The sequence below is a fragment of the Tamandua tetradactyla genome, chromosome 8, assembly GCF_023851605.1.
Source record: "Tamandua tetradactyla isolate mTamTet1 chromosome 8, mTamTet1.pri, whole genome shotgun sequence".
In the NCBI taxonomy this organism is placed as follows: Eukaryota; Metazoa; Chordata; class Mammalia; order Pilosa; family Myrmecophagidae; genus Tamandua; species Tamandua tetradactyla.
This window is the reverse complement of record NC_135334.1, coordinates 38,836,754-38,855,250: the sequence shown is the minus strand read 5'-3', so window position 1 is coordinate 38,855,250 and position 18,497 is coordinate 38,836,754. Positions and strand designations below refer to the sequence as shown.

The following is an 18,497-nucleotide window of genomic DNA, read 5'->3' as shown; positions in this document are numbered from 1 at the left end:
CATTTTATTTTTTGGCTAGAATCTCACACCATACAGTACAGTAATTGTAAATATTAACTAGAACATGAACACTCTGACTTTTTGTTTCCCTTGAAAAGGGTAATGCTCCCAAACTGGTTTATACTCCGCTGACAGATAAGTGTTACTTAACTCTCACTCAAGCCATGAAGATGGGACTTGGAGGAAACCCTTATGGACCAGCTGGAACTGGAAAAACTGAATCAGTAAAGGCTTTAGGTGGACTTCTTGGAAGACAAGTTTTGGTTTTTAATTGTGATGAGGTAGGTCTATAAATTTTTTTTTTAACTTTTTTTACTAATTAAAAGAAAAACAAACAAAACATTAAGATATCATTCCATTCTACATATATAATCAGTAATTCTTAATATCATCACATAGTTGCACATTCATCACTTCTTAGAATATTTGCATCGATTTAGAAAAACAAATAAAAAGACAACAGAAAATAAATAAAACGATTAACAGAGAAAAAAAAAGATTATACATACCATACCCCTTACCCCTCTCTTTCATTTACCACTAGCATTTCAAACTAAATTTATTTTAACATTTGTTCCCCCTATTATTTATTTTTATTCCATATGTTCTACTCTTCTGTTGATATAGTAGCTTTTAAAAGGAGCATCATACACAAGGTTTTCACATTCACAGAGTCTCATTGTGAAAGCTATATCATTGTTCAATCATCATCAAGAAACATGGCTACTGGAACACAGCTCCACATTTTCAGGCAGTTCCCTCCAGCCTCTCTGCTACATCTTGAACGACAAGGTGATATCTACTCAATGCATAAGAATAACCTCCAGGATAACCTCTCGACTCTGTTTGGAATCTCTCAGCCATTGACACTTAGTCTCATTTCACTTTTTCCCCTTTGGTCGAGAAGGTTCTCTCAATCCCTTCATGTTAATTCTCAGCTCATTCTAGGGTTTTTCTCAGTCCCTTGATGCTGAATCTCAGCTCATTCCAGGAAGGTCCACACCCCTGGGAGTCATGTCCCACGCAGAGAGGGGGAGGATGGTGAGACTGCTCGTCATGTTGGCTGGAGAGAGAGGCCACATCTGAGCAACAAAAGAGGCTCTCTTGGGGGTGACTCTTAGGCCTAAATTTTAAGTAGACTTGACCTATCCTTTGTGGGGTTAAGTTTCATATGAACAAACCCCAAGACTGGGGGCTCAGCCTATAGCTTTAGTTGTCCATACTGCTTGTGAAAATATCAGGAATTCAACTTGGGGAAGTTGAATTTCTCCCCACTCTCACCATTCCCCGAAGGGGGCTTGCAAATACTTTTCCAGTCACTGATCAAATCACTCTGGGATTCATCGGGGCATCACTCTGGACAAACCAACAAAATCTCATGTCCTACCTGAGATTCCAAGTACTTATGACATTCAATCAAACTATCTACATAAATTATATTAGGAAATGCTCTCATCAAAATATAAATTTTGTAACAAATAAACATTTTTTGCTTTAGTCTCACACATAAGGTGGCATTTTAAAGTATTAGTTATCATCTATTTTCAGCAATCTGCAATAATGACATTCCTTTGTTCTTCCTCATGCAAAAACATTTTTAAAATTTATACATTGTACATTTCACTATTATTATACACTCTAGGCATTGCTAGATTATACCATCTCGATCTTTACCATCTATCTTTCTTTCTGATTTCATTTATGTCCCCAGCCCTCCTCCTTCTATCATTCTCACATGCAGCTTCATTCAGTGTTTTAATATAATTACATTACAGTTAGGTAGTATTGTGCTGTCCATTTCTGAGTTTTTATATTCAGTCCTGTTGCATAATCTGTATCCCTTCAGCTTCAATTACACAATATCTTACCCTATTTCTATCTCCTGATGGTCTCTGTTACCAAGGAAATATTCCAAGTTTATTCACTAATGTCTGTTCATGTCAGTTAGACCATACAGTATTTGTCCTTTTGTTTCTGGCTAATCACACTCAGCACATTGTCCTTAAGGTCCATTCATGCTGTTACATACTTCATAACTTTATACTGTCTTACAGCTGCATAATATTCCATCTTATGTAAATGTCACAGTTTGTTTAGTCAACTGTCTGTTGATGGACATTTTGGCTGTTTCCATCTCTTGGTAATTGCTAATAATACTGCAGTAAACATTGGTGTGTAAATGTCCATTTGTGTCCTTGGCCTCGTGTCCTTTGAGTAGAGACAGCATATAGATGGGTCCTGTTTTTTAATCCATTCTGCCAGACTAATCTTTTGATTGGAGAGTTTAATGCATTAACATTCAGTGTTATTACTGCATGGGTAGTACTTTCTTCTGCTATTTTGCCTTCTGGATTTTATATGTCATATCTAATTTGCCTTCTTTTTACCTTTACTCATAGTCTTCCTTTCTGCACTCTTCTCCACACCTCTCTCTTCTGTCTTCGTGTCTGTCTCCAGTGTTCCCTTTAGTATTACTTGCAGAGCTAGTCTCTTGGTCACAAATTCTCTCAGTGATTTTTTGTCTGAAAATGTTTTAATTTCTCCCTCATTTTTGAAGGACATTTTTGCTGGATATAGAATTCTTAGTTGGCAGTTTTTCTCTTTTAATAATTTAAATATATTATCCCACTGTCTTCTCGCCTCCATGGTTTCTGCTGAGAGATCTGCGCATAGTCTTATTGGGCTTCCCTTGTATGTTTTGAATTGCTTTTCTCTTGCTGCTTTCAAGATCCTCTCTTTCTCTTTGAGCTCTGACATTCTGATTAGTAAATGTCTTGGAGTATGTCTATTTGGATCTATTCTCTTTGGGGTACGCTGCACTTCTTGGATCTGTAATTTTAAGTCTTTCATAAGAGTTGGGAAATTTTCAGTGATAATTTCCTCCATTAGTTTTTCTCCTCCTTTTCCCTTCTCTTCTCCTTCTGGGACACCCATAACACATATATTCATGCGCTTCATGTTGTCTTTCAATTCCCTGAGTCCCTGCTCATATTTTTCCATTTTTTCCCCTATAGTTTCTGTTTCTTGTTGGATTTCAGATGTTCCGTCCTCCAGTTTTGAAATCCTATGTTCTGTCTCTCGAAATCTACCATTGGAGGTTTCCATTGCTTTTTTCATCTCTTCTACTGTGTCTTTCATTCGCGTAAGCTCTGTGATTTGTTTTTCAGACTTTCAGTTTCTTCTTTTTGTTCTTTCCTTGCCTTCTTTATATCCTCCCTTGATTCATTGATTTGGTTTTGGTGAGGTTTTCCATGTCTGTTTGTACATTCTGAATTAATTGTTTCAGCTCCTGTATGTCATTTCAATTGTTGGTTTTTTCCTTTGACTGGGCCACATCTTCAATTTTCCTAGTGTGATTTGTTGTTTTATGCTGGCATCTAGGCATTTAATTACCTTAATTAGTTTATTCTGGAGATTGCTTTCACTTCTTTTATCTGGGGTTTTCTTGCTGGATGAATTTTTTGTCTATCTGTTCTTTGACATTCTGTTCAGCTTTATCTGGACCTTTAGCTTAAGTTTTGTTTAACAGAGGAGAATTTTTCAGTTCTTGTTTTCTTGTTTCTTGCCCTGCTTGTGTGGTGCCTTCCCCCCCACACACACACTTAGGAGGGTCTACTTAGATATTATAGACCCCAGCCAGATTTTCCCAGACCAAACTGGCCTCCTACCAGGAGGAAAGAGTCACCTGCGTCGGTTTTCCCTGAGGGTGAGACTCAGCAGGTTGAAAGACTTTCCTGTGAAGTCTCTGGACTCTGTTTTTCTTATCCTGCCCTGTGTGTGTTGCTTGTCTGACTGCAGGTCCCACCAGCATAAGATGATGCAGTACCTTTAACTTTGGCAGACTCTCCCTGCTGGGGGCGTGTTAGAGACAGGAGAGTTTGTAGGCTGGTTTTAATGGCTTCAAATTACCAAGCCCTGGTGTCTGAATTCCTTAATGGAGGGATTCCACCTGAGTTGGGCTTCACCCTCCCCTGGGGAAGGCACAGGCTCCAGACAAGCCCCCAAAAGAGCTCACTTCTGCCTATGCCTGGGGCAGTTGCAGCCTAAAAAGTCCTGCCTCTGTTTCCAGAGGCAGTCCAGCCTTTGTAGATACACAGCCACAAATCCTGTGTTTCCATCTTTTTATTTTTTCCCCCTTTTTCTGTCAGTCCTGCCCCCTTGGTGCCGGGGCAAAAATGAGCAACCTCCACTTTGATCAGGTTCACCTAAGCTGGGGGCCTATTTTTAGTAGTCAGAATTTGTTAAGTAGTTGCACAATTGGCGTTTGATTGTGCCCAGTCCCTGCTGCTGGTAAAGTCCTTTCCTTTCCCCTCTGGGAAGCAGCCTGTAGGGGCGGGGCGCTGGCTGCTGCAGCTTTGGGAACTCATGGTTTGGGGGGATGCTCGCAGCTGGTCCAGCTGGTTCAGACTGGGGTATGCTGTGTGTCTGGTCACTTGGCCCCAGGAGCTCTTCTGTACTGTTTCTGGTTATTTGGTAGTTGTTCTGGAGGATGAAGTAAAATACACATGTTGTTAAGTTGCCATCTTGACCCAGAAGTCTCCTATAAATATTTATCAAACTCTATCACAGTGTGTTAATCCTACGTGTAGACTAGTTTTATGTACCTATATATGAAATATTCTTTTTTAAAATCACGCTACTTTTTAAATCACTTGAAGACATAATTTGCTTTATTTGAAAAGTGAAATGGAGAGAGGTTACACATTCTCAGGAGGACTGTTATAAAGATATAATTTTTTTTTATTAATAAAAAAATTAACTAACACAACATTTAGAAATCATTCCATTCTGCATATATAATCAGTAATTCTTAATATCATCACATAGGTGCATATTCATCATTTCTTAGTACATTTGCATCGATTTAGAAAAAAAATAGCAGAAAAAGAAATAAAATGATTATAAAGAAATTTTAAATACATTGTAAGAAGAATGATTTTATTAAAGAAAATAGTAAATAGAAATGAATAAAACTTAAATACATTTTTTCATTGGAATTTTGGAAACATTTTGTATAGATTTATATTTTGATTTTAAAAATAACTAAAACATAATCTTGTATTTGGTTAGTGCTGTGAACTTTACAGAATTTTTTTATGTGGATTTATTTTGTTTATTTCTTAAAATCTCCCTGATTTGGGCAATGGTGGTTCAGTGGCAGAGTTTTCGCCTTACCATGCCAGGACCCGGGGGGTCGGTTCCCAGTGCCTGCCCATGTAATAAAAAAAAAAAAAAAAAAAGAAAAAAAATCACAACTGCATCTTTGTTAAAAAAAAAATAATAATCTCCCTGATTTTTGAAGGAGTAATTATTTAAATTCCTACTCAGAAAGAGAAAAAGAGGTATAGGTGGCTGAAATGATTTGCCTATGACCTTATGAGTGAATGGCATAAAACATTAAATTATTATTAGAGATTTTAAATTATTTTTAATGATATCTTTTTATTGTTGTTTTTAAGGGCATCGATGTGAAGTCAATGGGAAGAATATTTGTTGGTTTGGTGAAGTGTGGAGCCTGGGGTTGTTTTGATGAATTTAATAGACTGGAAGAATCTGTACTGTCTGCAGTATCTATGCAAATCCAGACAATTCAAGATGCTTTGAAGAATCACAGAGCTGTATGTGAATTACTTGGCAAGGAGGTATAGAATCCTGCTTTTAAATATGTTGGGAATTTAAAGAATTAAAGTATTTTAAAAGAGTTGGCATTACTTACAGTCAGGCAATATTTTGTCTTTCTGCTAGCATTCCTTTTCTTATCTGTGACCTGTGTTAAACCTTTTTACCTGTGAAATGATTCTGTGATATCTTATTCTTTTTTTTGGTCTTACTGTCACCATTCATCTTCAAACTTTCAATATTATGTAATTCAGTTATAGTATTTGCTGATATTTACTGAGCACTTAGTCTGTGCTGTAACTGTGCTAAGTACTTTAATGCATCATCTCCTTTAATACTTCAGTTCTTGAGGTAGGTTCTTTTTATTTTTTTTTCTACTTTATGTACGAGGAAACCAAGGCTCGATAGGTGGAAAGTGGTAGAGTTGAGAAATGAACCCAATCTGTGTAATTTCTTATGCTCATCTTTTAAATTGCTATTTTATTTAAGTGTTAAAACAACAACCACTTAGCATTTTCTTGCTCCTCTCATCCCCAGTAGGAGATATATGTTCATAACATTAGAATGTGAATGTCTTTGAACAGAAAATGTAAACTTTTATATATAATGTGTAGTGCTGCTTTTAGAACTGTGAAAGTATCCTGTTATGTATCATAACATTTTCACAATATACAAATTTTTCTGGGTAGGCAAAGAAAGTAAGACCACTTCTAAATTACAAACATGTTATTTATATGACATTTAAACTCTTCACAAAGAAAAGACATGCTAATTGAATGAGAATTATATCTCTTCCATCAAATTTACCTGCTTTCACACCCATTTTTTTCCTTCTACCTTTCAGAAAGAGTTTTTCTTTCTCTTAACCAATGCTAATCCTTTCACCAAGGCCCTGACTTGCTTCCCAGAGACCTTCTCTTACTTATCACCTCTCCTATGTCTTTAGCCTTCCCTTCTGTTTGCTAGGATTTAAGATTTATCTGTAGAAATATGTCACAATAAAGTATTTTATTCCAATATATTTTATATTTATAATTTCAATTTTTTGATGCCTGTATTTTAAATTAATATTTCAGGTAGAAATAAATTCTAATTCTGGAATTTTTATCACCATGAATCCTGCTGGAAAAGGTTATGGAGGAAGACAAAAACTGCCCGATAATCTTAAGCAGCTTTTCAGGCCGGTAGCTATGTCTTGTCCAGACAATGAGCTTATTGCAGAAGTTATTCTCTACTCAGAAGGCTTTAAAGATGCTAAAGTACTGGGCAGAAAATTGGTAGCTATTTTCAATCTATCAAGGTGAGTTTTCCTGTTTTAAATATTTTATAATTTTGGATTCTACTGATTGATAATGGTTATTTGTTACCATTTTTCATAGTTTTCTAATTTACCTACTGAGTGATTTTCATACTGGTAATTATATTTGCTTAAGGTGTTGATATGAAGTATTTTAGTTTGAAAAATAAAAACATAACTTTGTCACAATTACTCCTTTTTCTTAAATACTACTCACTAGACCTCACTTTACTCCTCAAAATATTTATAATGGAGTGCTCAGTAAAATACTTCTCATTGAATTAATTTACCAGCTAACCACTCAAAAGCTACTGCTCTTTGAACAGTATCTCCCACAATCTGTTTTTATATCTTATTTCTAGTAATAGAGGTTGATTTTTAGTTTCTTGGGACAAAATAGAATTCTGGTCCATATCCCTTAAGAGATGGTAGGAACTAGACAATATTGAATATTGGGAACAAGATGAATTGATAGGCACTTTAGGAATAAAGGTAACAGTTAATGGTCATTTAATATCTTCATTGAGATAGTTAATCGATTCGCATAAGGTTTATTTTATTCCTTGAGAACGACCATCTTCAGCAGTTCACTTGGGTGATCATTTTGGGTGATCTGTTACTGTATATAAATTAATGGAATATTTCTCATTTCTATGGAATTATATTCTGTATTTCTTTGGATGTCATGACAAAAAAAATTCCTATAATTACTTGATGATTTTAAGATTTGCATCTGTTATCTTCAGGCAACTTTTGACACCTCAGCAACACTATGATTGGGGTTTAAGAGCTTTGAAGACAGTTCTGAGAGGAAGTGGAAATCTTCTTAGACAACTAAAGAAAAATGGCACTAAAGACGATGGTATGGATGACAATTACAAGTAAAATAGCTTATTTTTTAAAAACGTGTTTATTGTGTAGTAGTCCATATATACAAAGCAAAAAAATAAAAAAGCAATAGTTCTTTTATTTTTTTTTTTTACATGGGCAGGCACTGGGAATCAAATCCAGGTCTCCAGCATGGCAGGTGAGAATTCTGTCTGCTGAGCTACATGGCCCACCCAAAAAGCAATAGTTTTTAAAGCACTCTTCAACAAATAGTTACAGGACAGATCCCAGAGTTTGTCATGGGCTACCATAAGATCCTCTCAGATTTTTCCTTCTAACTGCTTCAGAGTGTAAGAGGCTAGAATAATTTAAATATAAAATAACTTATTTTAATAAGCTTTTAATTTTATGATAGTTTCAGATTTACAGAAAAGCTGTAAGAACTGTACAGAGGGTTTCCATAGTACCTTTCCTCTAGGGTTCCCTATCATGATCAGTTTACATTAGTAGGTATGTTTGTTGCAACTAACAAATTAATATTGATACATTAATTTTTTGATACTTTTTTTTTAACAAAATCCATACTTTATTTGGATTTCCTTAGTTTTTGCCTAATGTTCTGTAATACAGTTTTTTTATTGTGACTTATAGCATATATACAAAAAAGCAATAACTTTCCAAGTATATTTTAACAAGTAGTTATAGAACAAATTTTAAAGTTTAATATGGTTCCACAGTTTTTTAGTTTTTCTTCTAGCTGCTCCAAGACCCTGGAGACCAACAGAAACATCACTGTAATGATTTAGCAGTCATACTCTTTGTGAAATCCTATCTTCTCTGTTATACTCCTCCTTGTCTTTAAAATATACATAAAATCAATAAATTTTAAAGTACATCACAACAATTGTAAAACAGATTTCAAGTGGTATGGGTTACAATTCTACAATTTTAGGTTTTTTATTTTTAGCTGCTCTAAGGTACTGGAGGCTAAAAGAAATAATCAGTATAATGATTCAGTACTCATACTCATTTGTTAAGCCCAGCCTTCTCTGTATAACCCCACCATCCCGTTGATTTTTCTCCCACTTCTTAGGGCTATTTGGGCTATGCCCATTCTAAATTTTCATCTTGGAAGGGGCTGTGACAATATGGGATGGGCAATGGAGCTAGTTGATGTTTTGGCCCCTCTAAATGTAATACAGTTTTTGCTTTTTTTTCACATGGGTAGGCCCTGGGAATTGAACCCAGGTCTCTGGCATGGCAGGCGAGAACTCTACCTGCTGAGCCACTGCATGTAATACAGTTTTAATGAGCATTAAATATTAAATAGTTGTGCTCTGTAGAGAAATAGTTTAGTCCAGCCATTCTCAAATTTTAATGTGCATCAGAATCACATAGAAGCTTGTTACGACACAGATAGTTGGACTTCATCCCAAAAGTTCTTAGTTCAATAGGCATGGAGTAGAGCCTAAGAATTTATTTTTCTAGCCTTAAAACAAGGACAGAAACCTTGGAAACATGAGATTTTTACCAGGATCTTGTCTTTCAAAGAGATAGTATGCCAAACAAAATTACTTTTCTTTTTCACATATTAAGATTAAAAAAAAAACCTTTTGAATTTTGAAATAGTTTTAGATTTACAGTAAGAATGCAAAGATAGTGTGGAGCATACCCATATGTCCTTCACCCAGTCTCTCCCATTATTTCGTCTTACTTACTTACCAGGGTACATTTGTTAAACTAAGAAACTGACATTGGTATATTGCCATTATCTAAACTCCAGTCTTCATCTGGATTTCACCTGTTTTTCCATTAGTTCTTTCTGTTCCGAGATTGAATCTAGAGTACCACACTGCATTTAGTTGTCATTTCTCCTTAATTTTCTCTTGTTTGTGACAGTTTCTTAGCCTTTACTTGTTTTTCATGATCTTGAAGAGTACGGACCCAAATACCATATAGACTGTTACATGCCCCTCCCATCCACTCTGATTCTCTGATTTTTTTTTCTCATTGTTAGAATAGGTTATCACATGTGAAGTGTCCTTCTCCTCACATCATACTGGCTGGCATATCATAGTCACATGATATCATTGATGATGTTAACCTTTATCACTTGGTTATGGCAGTTTGCACTAGATTTCTCTACTGTAAAGTTATTATATTCCCCTTTCCCTACTATTTTCTTTGGAAGCAAGTTTTTACATCTAGCTCACCCTCAAAAGGGGAATGGTAGGATTATGTTCCATTGCCTACAGGGAGGAGTATCTGTGTGTTAATTTGGAATTCTTCTGTCTTCTTCCATTTATTTATTAAATCATTTGTTCATAGCAATATGAACTATTGTATATTTATTTTGTTTTGTGGTCTGTTTTTTTCCCCTACTCATAAGATGGATGCTCTTCCAACTCACATGTATGACTTCTTCCTTTATTTTTTTTAATGTATCCCTGTTAAACAGAACTCATAGCAGATTAACAGAAGTTTGTCCACTATATCCTGATATTATATTCTCTTTGTACAAGATTTATAACTTTGAAATAGGTCGTGAACTATTTATATTTGTAGTGTTAATCAGTGGGATACATGGCTCTGTATAACCTCTTTCAATCATGTTTATCTTTAATGTGGCAATATTACTTATAGACCCTTTAATGCACTCCCTTTGTTTCTGTCAATTCCCCTACATTTAAGTTCAAACTCATTAGCTAACTGTTCACCCTTCTCTGCCTGTTCTGTGTCTCTAGGTCCCCTATATTCTGCATTATAAGCCTCTGAGTTTACTTTTACCAAGGTCATAATAGTGAAATCATACAGTATCTATCTTTTTGTGTCTGGCTTATTTCACTCACCATTATGTCCTCAAAGTTCATCCATATTTTCATATGCTTCGGGATGTCATTTTGTCTTACTGCTGCATAATATTCCATTGTATGTATATAGCCCCTATTTATTTATCCACTCCTCTGTTGATGGGCACTTGTATTGTTTCTATCTTTTGACAATTGTGAATAATGCTGCTGGGAACATCGGTGTATAATTGTCTGCTTGTGTCACTGTTTTCAGCTCTTCTGGGTATATACCGAGTGGTGGTATTGCTGGGTTTTAGGGCAACTTAGTCTTTAGTTTCCTAAGGAACTGCTAAACCATCTTCCGTAGTGGCTGTACCATTATACATTCCCACCAGTAGTGCATGTGTACCGATTTTTCCACATCCTCTCCAACATTTGTAGTTTCCTGTTTAATTAGCAGCCATTCTTACAGGTGTGAGATGATACCTCCTTGTAGACTTGATCTGCATTTCCCTTATACCTAATGAAAATGAGCATCTTTTCATGTGCTTTTTAACCATTTGTATTTGCTCTTCATTAAAAATGCCTATTCATATCTTTTTAGCCCATTCTGTAATTAGGTTATTCATTCTTTTCTTGTTGAGTTGTATGATTTCTTTATGTATACAGGATATCAAAACTTTGATATGTGATTTCCAAATATTTTCTACCATTGTGTTGGCTGCCTTTTCAGCTTTTTTGATGAAATCTTTTGAGGCACAGAAGCTTTTGATTTTGAGGAGTTCTCTTTTATCTATTTTTCCTTTGCTTGTGCTTTGCATATGAAGTTTAGGAAGCCAGCTCATATTCTTCTAGGAGTTTTATAATACTCGTTCTTTTATTTAGGTCTTTGATCCACTTTGAGTTAATTTTTGTATAGGGTCGTAAGGTAGGGGGTCCTCTTTCATTCTTTTGGCTGTTGATATCCAGTTCTTCCATGCCTATTTATTGAAAAGACTGTTTTGTCCCAGTTCAGTGGACTTGGAGGCCTTGTCAAAGACCAGTTGAGCATAGATTTGGTGTTGTATTTTTGCACTCTTAATTTGGTTCCATTGATCAATACTTCTGTCTTTGTGCCAGTACCATGCTGTTTTGTCCACTGTGGATTTGTAATAAGCTTTAAAATTGGGAAATGTTATTCTTCCCACTTTGTTCATCTTTTAAATATTTTTAGGTGTTCGAGGTTTCTTTCCCTTCCAAATGAATTTTATAATTAGCTTTTCCAAGTTTTCAAAATAGGTTACTGAAATTTTGATTGATACTGTTTTTGAATCTGTAGATTAATTTGGGTAGAATTGACATCTTAACTATGTTTAACCTTCCTATCCTCGAGCAGGGAATGTCTTTCCACCTGTTTAGATCTTCTGTGATTTATTTTAGCAATGTTATGTAGTTTTTTGTGTACAGGTCCTCTACATCCCTAGTTAATTTTATTCCTAGATACTTGATACTTTTAGTTGCTAATTTGAATAAATTTTTTTTCCTTATTTGTCTCTTCAGGTTGTTACTTGTGTGTAGAAACATTATTGAATTTTTTTTTTTTCCTTGGCATAGGTAGGCTTCAGGAATCAAACCTGGGTCTCCAGCATGGCAGACGAGAATTCTGCTACTGAGCCACCATTGCCCGCCCAACATTACTGATTTTTTTTTTTTTTGGATTCAATTGAGAGGCTATTAATAAATTTAGAATTGAAGAGCTCCATATTCAGGACTTATTTATCACTAACATATCAACATTCAGAAAGCCTGACTAAAAGAAGCCAAACCAAAACCAACCCACTCAGCATTAATGCACACCTCTTTTCTTCTAGTAGAATTTTACTTTAAATATTGAAAAGAGAAAAAAAACCCTAATAGATTGAAACAAGTCAAACACCCACTCTACACAGATAAAACCTTTACAAAGGTCAACTGAAGTGATCCAAAGCTAAAACTGAATTGTGCAGGGTGGGCCATGGTGGCTCAGCAGGCAAGAATGCTTGCCTGCCATGCCTGAGGACCTGGGTTCGATTCCTGGTGCCTGCCCATGTAAAAAAAAAAAAAAAGCTGAATTGTGCAGATTTTCAATGTAGTCACCAGTCATATAACAAACGAAAGTCAATTATATACCCACTAGGCAAGCCCTCTAAGAAACGTGCCCCAAGAAGCATTAACCTAAGTTTTGTGCCATCCTGAAGACTTGCACACTTTATTTTTCAGACATTTTTAATAGTGTGTGTTCTCTACCACATGGTAATGCTTTCGTACTATTCATATAGGATCACTTATCCTGAAGCCTTGCCATTTCCCCAAGAGGAGCTTTGATTCTGCTTTAGAAGTCTCATATAAATTATAGTCTTTATCAAATATTAATATGGAAGTGACACAGAATGCAACATATACAGTCAAGTTACCTCTCTGTATATTTAATAATTACTTCTTCTTTTAAGGTATTTGCACCGGAAAACTTAGTCTGACCTGCTTAATATTCAGTAGTACAGGTTTGAATAATCAGAACCTTAGCAAAACCTTAATATTTCAAAATTATTAACAAATACCTCTAGGGGCAAGTCCATATTATTGAATTATGACAAATGTACTATCATGAGGGAAAACAAGTGTAGCCAGCCATCTTAAAAAAATACCCCAACCACTGCTTCTCAATATAGAAGACTAAAACTACATATGGTTTATCATATAGCAAATCCCATCTCTGTCTCCTTAAATTCCCCTAGTTTCATTCTTGAGAAGGGGATTTAAAAAAAGACTTAGAGAGCACTTAACAGCAGCATTCAGCTTCCCTTTGAAATACTGAGCATCTTAAGTGTTATATGCAACTTCTCTTTTTCTTTTAGTAAGCTAGACACTGGCTTCAGAATTTATGAAACTGGGGGGAAAATAACCCATTCAAAACCATTCTATAGATACTGTCTTTTGGCAGAATAGCAAGTATCCAAGTCAAAAATAGAAGGGTCACTTTGTTGCTTTGTTGTCTTTCTAAGAAAAAAATTTTTTGTTGTTGTTCCCATTCTACCTATAAACCTCAGTCACCACTTCCAAGTGGAGATGGATAGAAGCTCTGGCCCCTGCTCCTTTGGCTTCTCAGCAGCTGTTTTCTTATTGCTGCGGCAAGGCTTGAATAGGTATGTGTCAATGAGGACTTCCCCAAAACGACCTTTATAGATAATCCCACAACATATTTTCTGTCTTTTCCAGTATGTGGAATCTAAAAAGGAAAAGACTGGTGTTCTGTTAGAGCCAGAAGCCATCTCAGTATCTGAGCCATCATCTGACTGGTTACTGTAACAAGGAGATTGGGCTGTGGAGGCACTTGAGGTGGTACTGTGAGCATCAGAATTGTGACGTTTAAATTCTTTCTGCAGTTTATTAATCTGGTTGCTTTTTATCCTGCTTCCAGACAGAGTTTTCACTTTCTTTGATTTCAATGTACTCTTTAGACTGGATCCTGCCCTTGCATCTACCACAAGATTCCAGTTTTTTTTTTTTTTTTTGATCCTGCTGGCAGCTTCTTCCATCTTTTCACAAGCAAGACACAGGCATTGCAGATATCACCTGAACGAGTCTCATACAACCCGAAACAGCTCTAGAAGTCCTTTTCATAGTGTTTACTGTCAGTGAATCGAGAACTGGAGGACGTAGCCCTGCAAATATAGCAGCCCTCTATACTTTGGTACATCTTTGGCTTGTGAAAACCAAACATCTTTTCTTCTGGGCAGTAGTCTTCCGAAAGCAGCCATTCCACGCGCAATAACGTTCCTGAGTTGTGGAGTGCACACCAGGCCTCCACAGTCCCTATCAGTCCCTCCTCCTCAACTGCCTTGTCTAGAAAGATTGTCTCCTGTCAACAACATTGATTTTTGCACATTAATCTTATATCACACTACTTTGCTGAATTTGTTTTTTAGCTCAAGAAGCTTGTCATAGATTTCTCAGGATTTTCCAAATGTCGTATCCTGTCATCTGCAAATAATGACAGTTTTACTTCTTCCTTTCCACCTTGTATGACCTTTATTTCATCTTCCTGTTTAATAGCTAGAGCTTCTAGTGCAATGCTGAGTTATAGTGGTGACAGAGGGCTTTCTTGTCTTTTTCCCTATCTTACGGGGAAAGCTTTCAATCTCTCACCATTGTGTATGATGTTGGTTATGGATATTTCCTACATGTCCTTTATCATATTGAAGAAGTTTCCTTTGATTCTTGTCTTTTGAAGTGTTTTTATCAGAAAAAGATGTTGAATTTTGTAGAATGTGTTTTCAGCATTGTTCTAGTTTGCTAGCTGCTGGAATGCAAAATACCAGAAATGGAATGGCTTTTAAAAGGGGAATTTAATAAGTTGCTACTTTACAGTTCTGAGGCCGAGAAAATGTCCCAATTAAAACAAGTCATAGAAATGTCCAAACTAAGCCATCCAGGGAAAGATACCTTTGTTCAAGAAGGCTGATGAAGTTCAGGGTGTGTCTTTCAAGTGGAAGGGCGCATGGCGAACACAAAGTTTCTCTCTCATCTGGAAAGGCACATGGTGAACACGGTCAGTGTTCCTTTCTCATCAGGAGGAGCACATGGCGAACACAGCATCATCTGCTAGCTTCTTCACCTGGCTTCGTGTTTCATGGAGCTCCCCAGGAGGCATTTTCCTTCTTCATCTCCAAAAGTCACTGGCTGGTGGACTCTGCTTCTCGTGGTTATGTCATTTTGCTCTGTTCTCTCTGAATCTCTCTCCAAAATGTTTCCTGTTTTATAGGATTCCAGTAAATTAATCAATACCCACCCAAATGGGTGGAGACATGCCTCCACTTAATCCAGCTTAACAACCACTCTTTTTTTTAATAATTTTTTTAAAATACAAAAAGCACCAAATAAACATATACATTCCTATTTTGATCATTCCGTTCTACATATATAATCAGTAATTCAGAATATCATCACGTAGTTGCATATTCATCATCATGATCATTTCTTAGAACATTTGTATCAATTCAGAAAAAGAGATAAAAAGACAACAGAAAACAAAATAAAACAAAAACAGAAAAAAAAATTATACATACCATACCCCTTACCCCTCCCTTTCATTAATCACTAACATTTCAAACTAAATTTATTTTAACATTTGTTCCCCCTATTATTTATTTTATTCCGTATGTTCTACTCATCTGTGGAAAGGTAGATAAAAAGAGCATCAGACACAAGGTTTTCACAATCACACAGTCACATTGTGAAAGCTATATCATTATACAATCATCTTCAAGAAACATGGCTACTGGAACACAGCTCTATATTTTCAGGCAGCTCCCTCCAGCCTCTCCATTACATCTTGACTAACAAGGTGATATCTACTTAATGCGTAAGAATAACCTCCAGGATAATCTCTCGACTCTATTTGGAATCTCTCAGCCATTGACACTTTGTCTCATTTCACTCTTCCCACTTTTAGTTGAGAAGGTTTTCTCAATCCCTTGATGCTGAGTCCCAGCTCATTCTAGGATTTCTGTCCCACGTTGCCAGGGAGGTTTACACCCCTGGGGGTCATGGCCCTCTTAGAGAGGGGGAGGGCAGTGAGTTTGCTTGCCATGTTGGCTGAGAGAGAGATAGGTCACATCTGAGCAACAAAAGAGGCTCTCTTAGGGGTGACTCTTAGGCTTAATTTTAGGTAGGCTTGACCTATCCTTTATGGGGTTAAGTTTCATATGAACAAACCCCAAGATTGGGGGCTCAGCCTCTAACTTTGGTTGTCCACGCTGCTTGTGAGAATATCAAGAATTCAACTTGGGGAGGTTGAATTTTCCCCTGTTCTCACCATTCCCTGAAGGGGACTTTGCAAATACTTTTCCACTCCCTGATCAAATCACTCTGGGATTCATCAGGGTATCACTCTGGACAAACCAACAAAATCTCATGTCCTACCCAAAGTTCCATGTACTTAGGTTGCTCAACCAAGCTATCTACATAAGTTGTATTAGGAAATGCACTAGTCAAAATATAAATTTTGTACCAAATAGACATTTTTTGCTTTAGTCTCACACATAAGTTGAAATTTTAAACTATTAATTACCATCTATTTCAGCACCCTGCAGTAAAGACATTCCTTTGTTCTTCCTCATTCAAAAACATTTTTAAAATGTGTACATTTAGTCACTATCATTGTACACTCTATACATTCCTAGATTATACCATCTCAGTCCTTATCATCTATCTTTCTTTCTTATTTCTGAGCAGGATTGGTGTTGGTTCCTTCTGGAATGTTTGAAAAAATTCACTTGGAAACCACCTGGCCTTGGGCCTTTCTTTGTAGGAAGATTTTGATGACTGGTTGAAGCTCTTTACTTGTGGTCTTCTATTTCTTCTTGAACCAGGGTATGTTGTTCATCCTTTTCTAGTTTGTCCATTTCATTTAAGTTGTCTAGTTTGTTGGTGTATAGTTGTTCCTACTATCCTCTTATGGATTTTAAAAATTTCTTCATCATCCTTGGTAATGACTCCTCTCTCATTTCTGATTTAGTTTATTTACATCCTCTCTCTTTTTTCCTTTGTCAGTGTAGCAATGGGTCCATGAATTTTGTTACTTTTCTCACAAGAACCAACTTTTGGTTTTATTGATTCTTTCTATTGTATTTTTGTTCTCCAATTCATTTCTTTCTGCTTTAATCTTTGTTATTTCTCTTATTCTGTTTGCTTTGAGGTTAGTTTGCTGTTCTTTCTCTAGTTCCTCCAGGTGAGCAGTTAAATCCCAGATTTTTGCTCTTTCTTCTTTTTTAATATAGACATTTACTGCAAAAAGTTTCCCTCTCAGCACTGACTTGGCCACATCCCATAAGTTCTTTTTTTCTTTCTTTTTTTTTCACATGGGCAGGCACTGGGAATTGAACCCAGGTCCTCTGGCATGGCAGGCAAGCATTCTTGCCTGCTGAGCCACCGTGGCCCGCCCGCCCCATAAGTTCTTATATGTTGTATTTTCATTTTCATTTATTTCCAGATATTTACTGAGTTCTCTAGCAATTTCTTCCTTGACCCACTGATTGTTTAAGAGTATGTTATTTAATCTCAATATATTTGTGAATGTTCTGGTTCTTTGATGGTTATTCATTTCCAGCTTCCTTCTATTGTGATCAGAAAAAGTGCTTTGTTTAATTTCAACCTTCATAAATTAATAAAGGCCTGTTTTGTGCCCCAGCATATGATCTGTCTTGGAGAATGTTCCATGAACACTGGAGAAAAATGCATATCCTGGGGCTTTCAGGTGTAGTTATCTATATATGTGTGTTAGGTCTAATTCATTTATCAAATTGTTTAAGTTCTCTATTTTCTCGTTGATTCTTTGTCCGGTTATTCTGTCTATAGAGGAGAGTGGTGTATTGAAGTCTCCTGCTATTATTGCTCCCTTCAGTTTTGCCAGTGTTTACCTCGTACTTTGGTGCTCCTTAGTTGGGAGCATATTTGTGATCGTTGTTTCTTTTTCATAAATTGTACCTTTTATAAATATGTAGCGTCCTTCTTTGTCTCTTATGACTTGCTTACATTTAAAGTTTATTTTGTCTGATATTAGTATAGTTACTCCTACTTTCTTTTGGTTAAAGCTTGTGTGGACCATCTTTTTCCATCCTTTCACTTTCAATCTCTTTGTATCCTTGGGTTTAAGATGAGTCCCTTGTAGCAGCATATAGATGCATCATATTTCTTAATCTGTTTTGCCAATCTGTGTCTTTTAATTGGTGATTTTATTCCATTAACATTCAAAGTTATTACTCTGAAGAAATTCACAGTAATCCTTTAAATTACCCTTACAGGTACTCTTCAATACTGTACCCTCCTCCAGACTCCCTCTCCTGTCCTTTTATTTCAGCTAAGAGAACTTCCTTTAGTATTTCTTGGATGGCCAATCTGTTGTTGATAAATTATTTCAGGCTTTGTCTTTCTGTAATAATTTTAAT

At 36.1% G+C, this 18,497-nt stretch overlaps 1 protein-coding gene and 1 pseudogene across 2 annotated transcripts in view; one reads left to right on the top strand and one right to left on the bottom strand.

Moving 5' to 3' along the window:
* Positions 1–18,497, top strand: part of DYNC2H1 (dynein cytoplasmic 2 heavy chain 1) — a 522,264-nt gene that overhangs the window by 139,140 nt on the left and 364,627 nt on the right. For both annotated transcript variants that reach the window (XM_077113112.1, XM_077113111.1), the window contains exons 33-36: positions 99–281; positions 5,460–5,642; positions 6,696–6,919; positions 7,663–7,778. In XM_077113112.1, the coding sequence (XP_076969227.1) occupies positions 99–281; positions 5,460–5,642; positions 6,696–6,919; positions 7,663–7,778 (706 nt within the window). The remainder of the gene's footprint in view (positions 1–98; positions 282–5,459; positions 5,643–6,695; positions 6,920–7,662; positions 7,779–18,497) is intronic.
* On the bottom strand, positions 13,599–14,272 carry LOC143643342 (SIN3-HDAC complex-associated factor pseudogene; annotated as a pseudogene).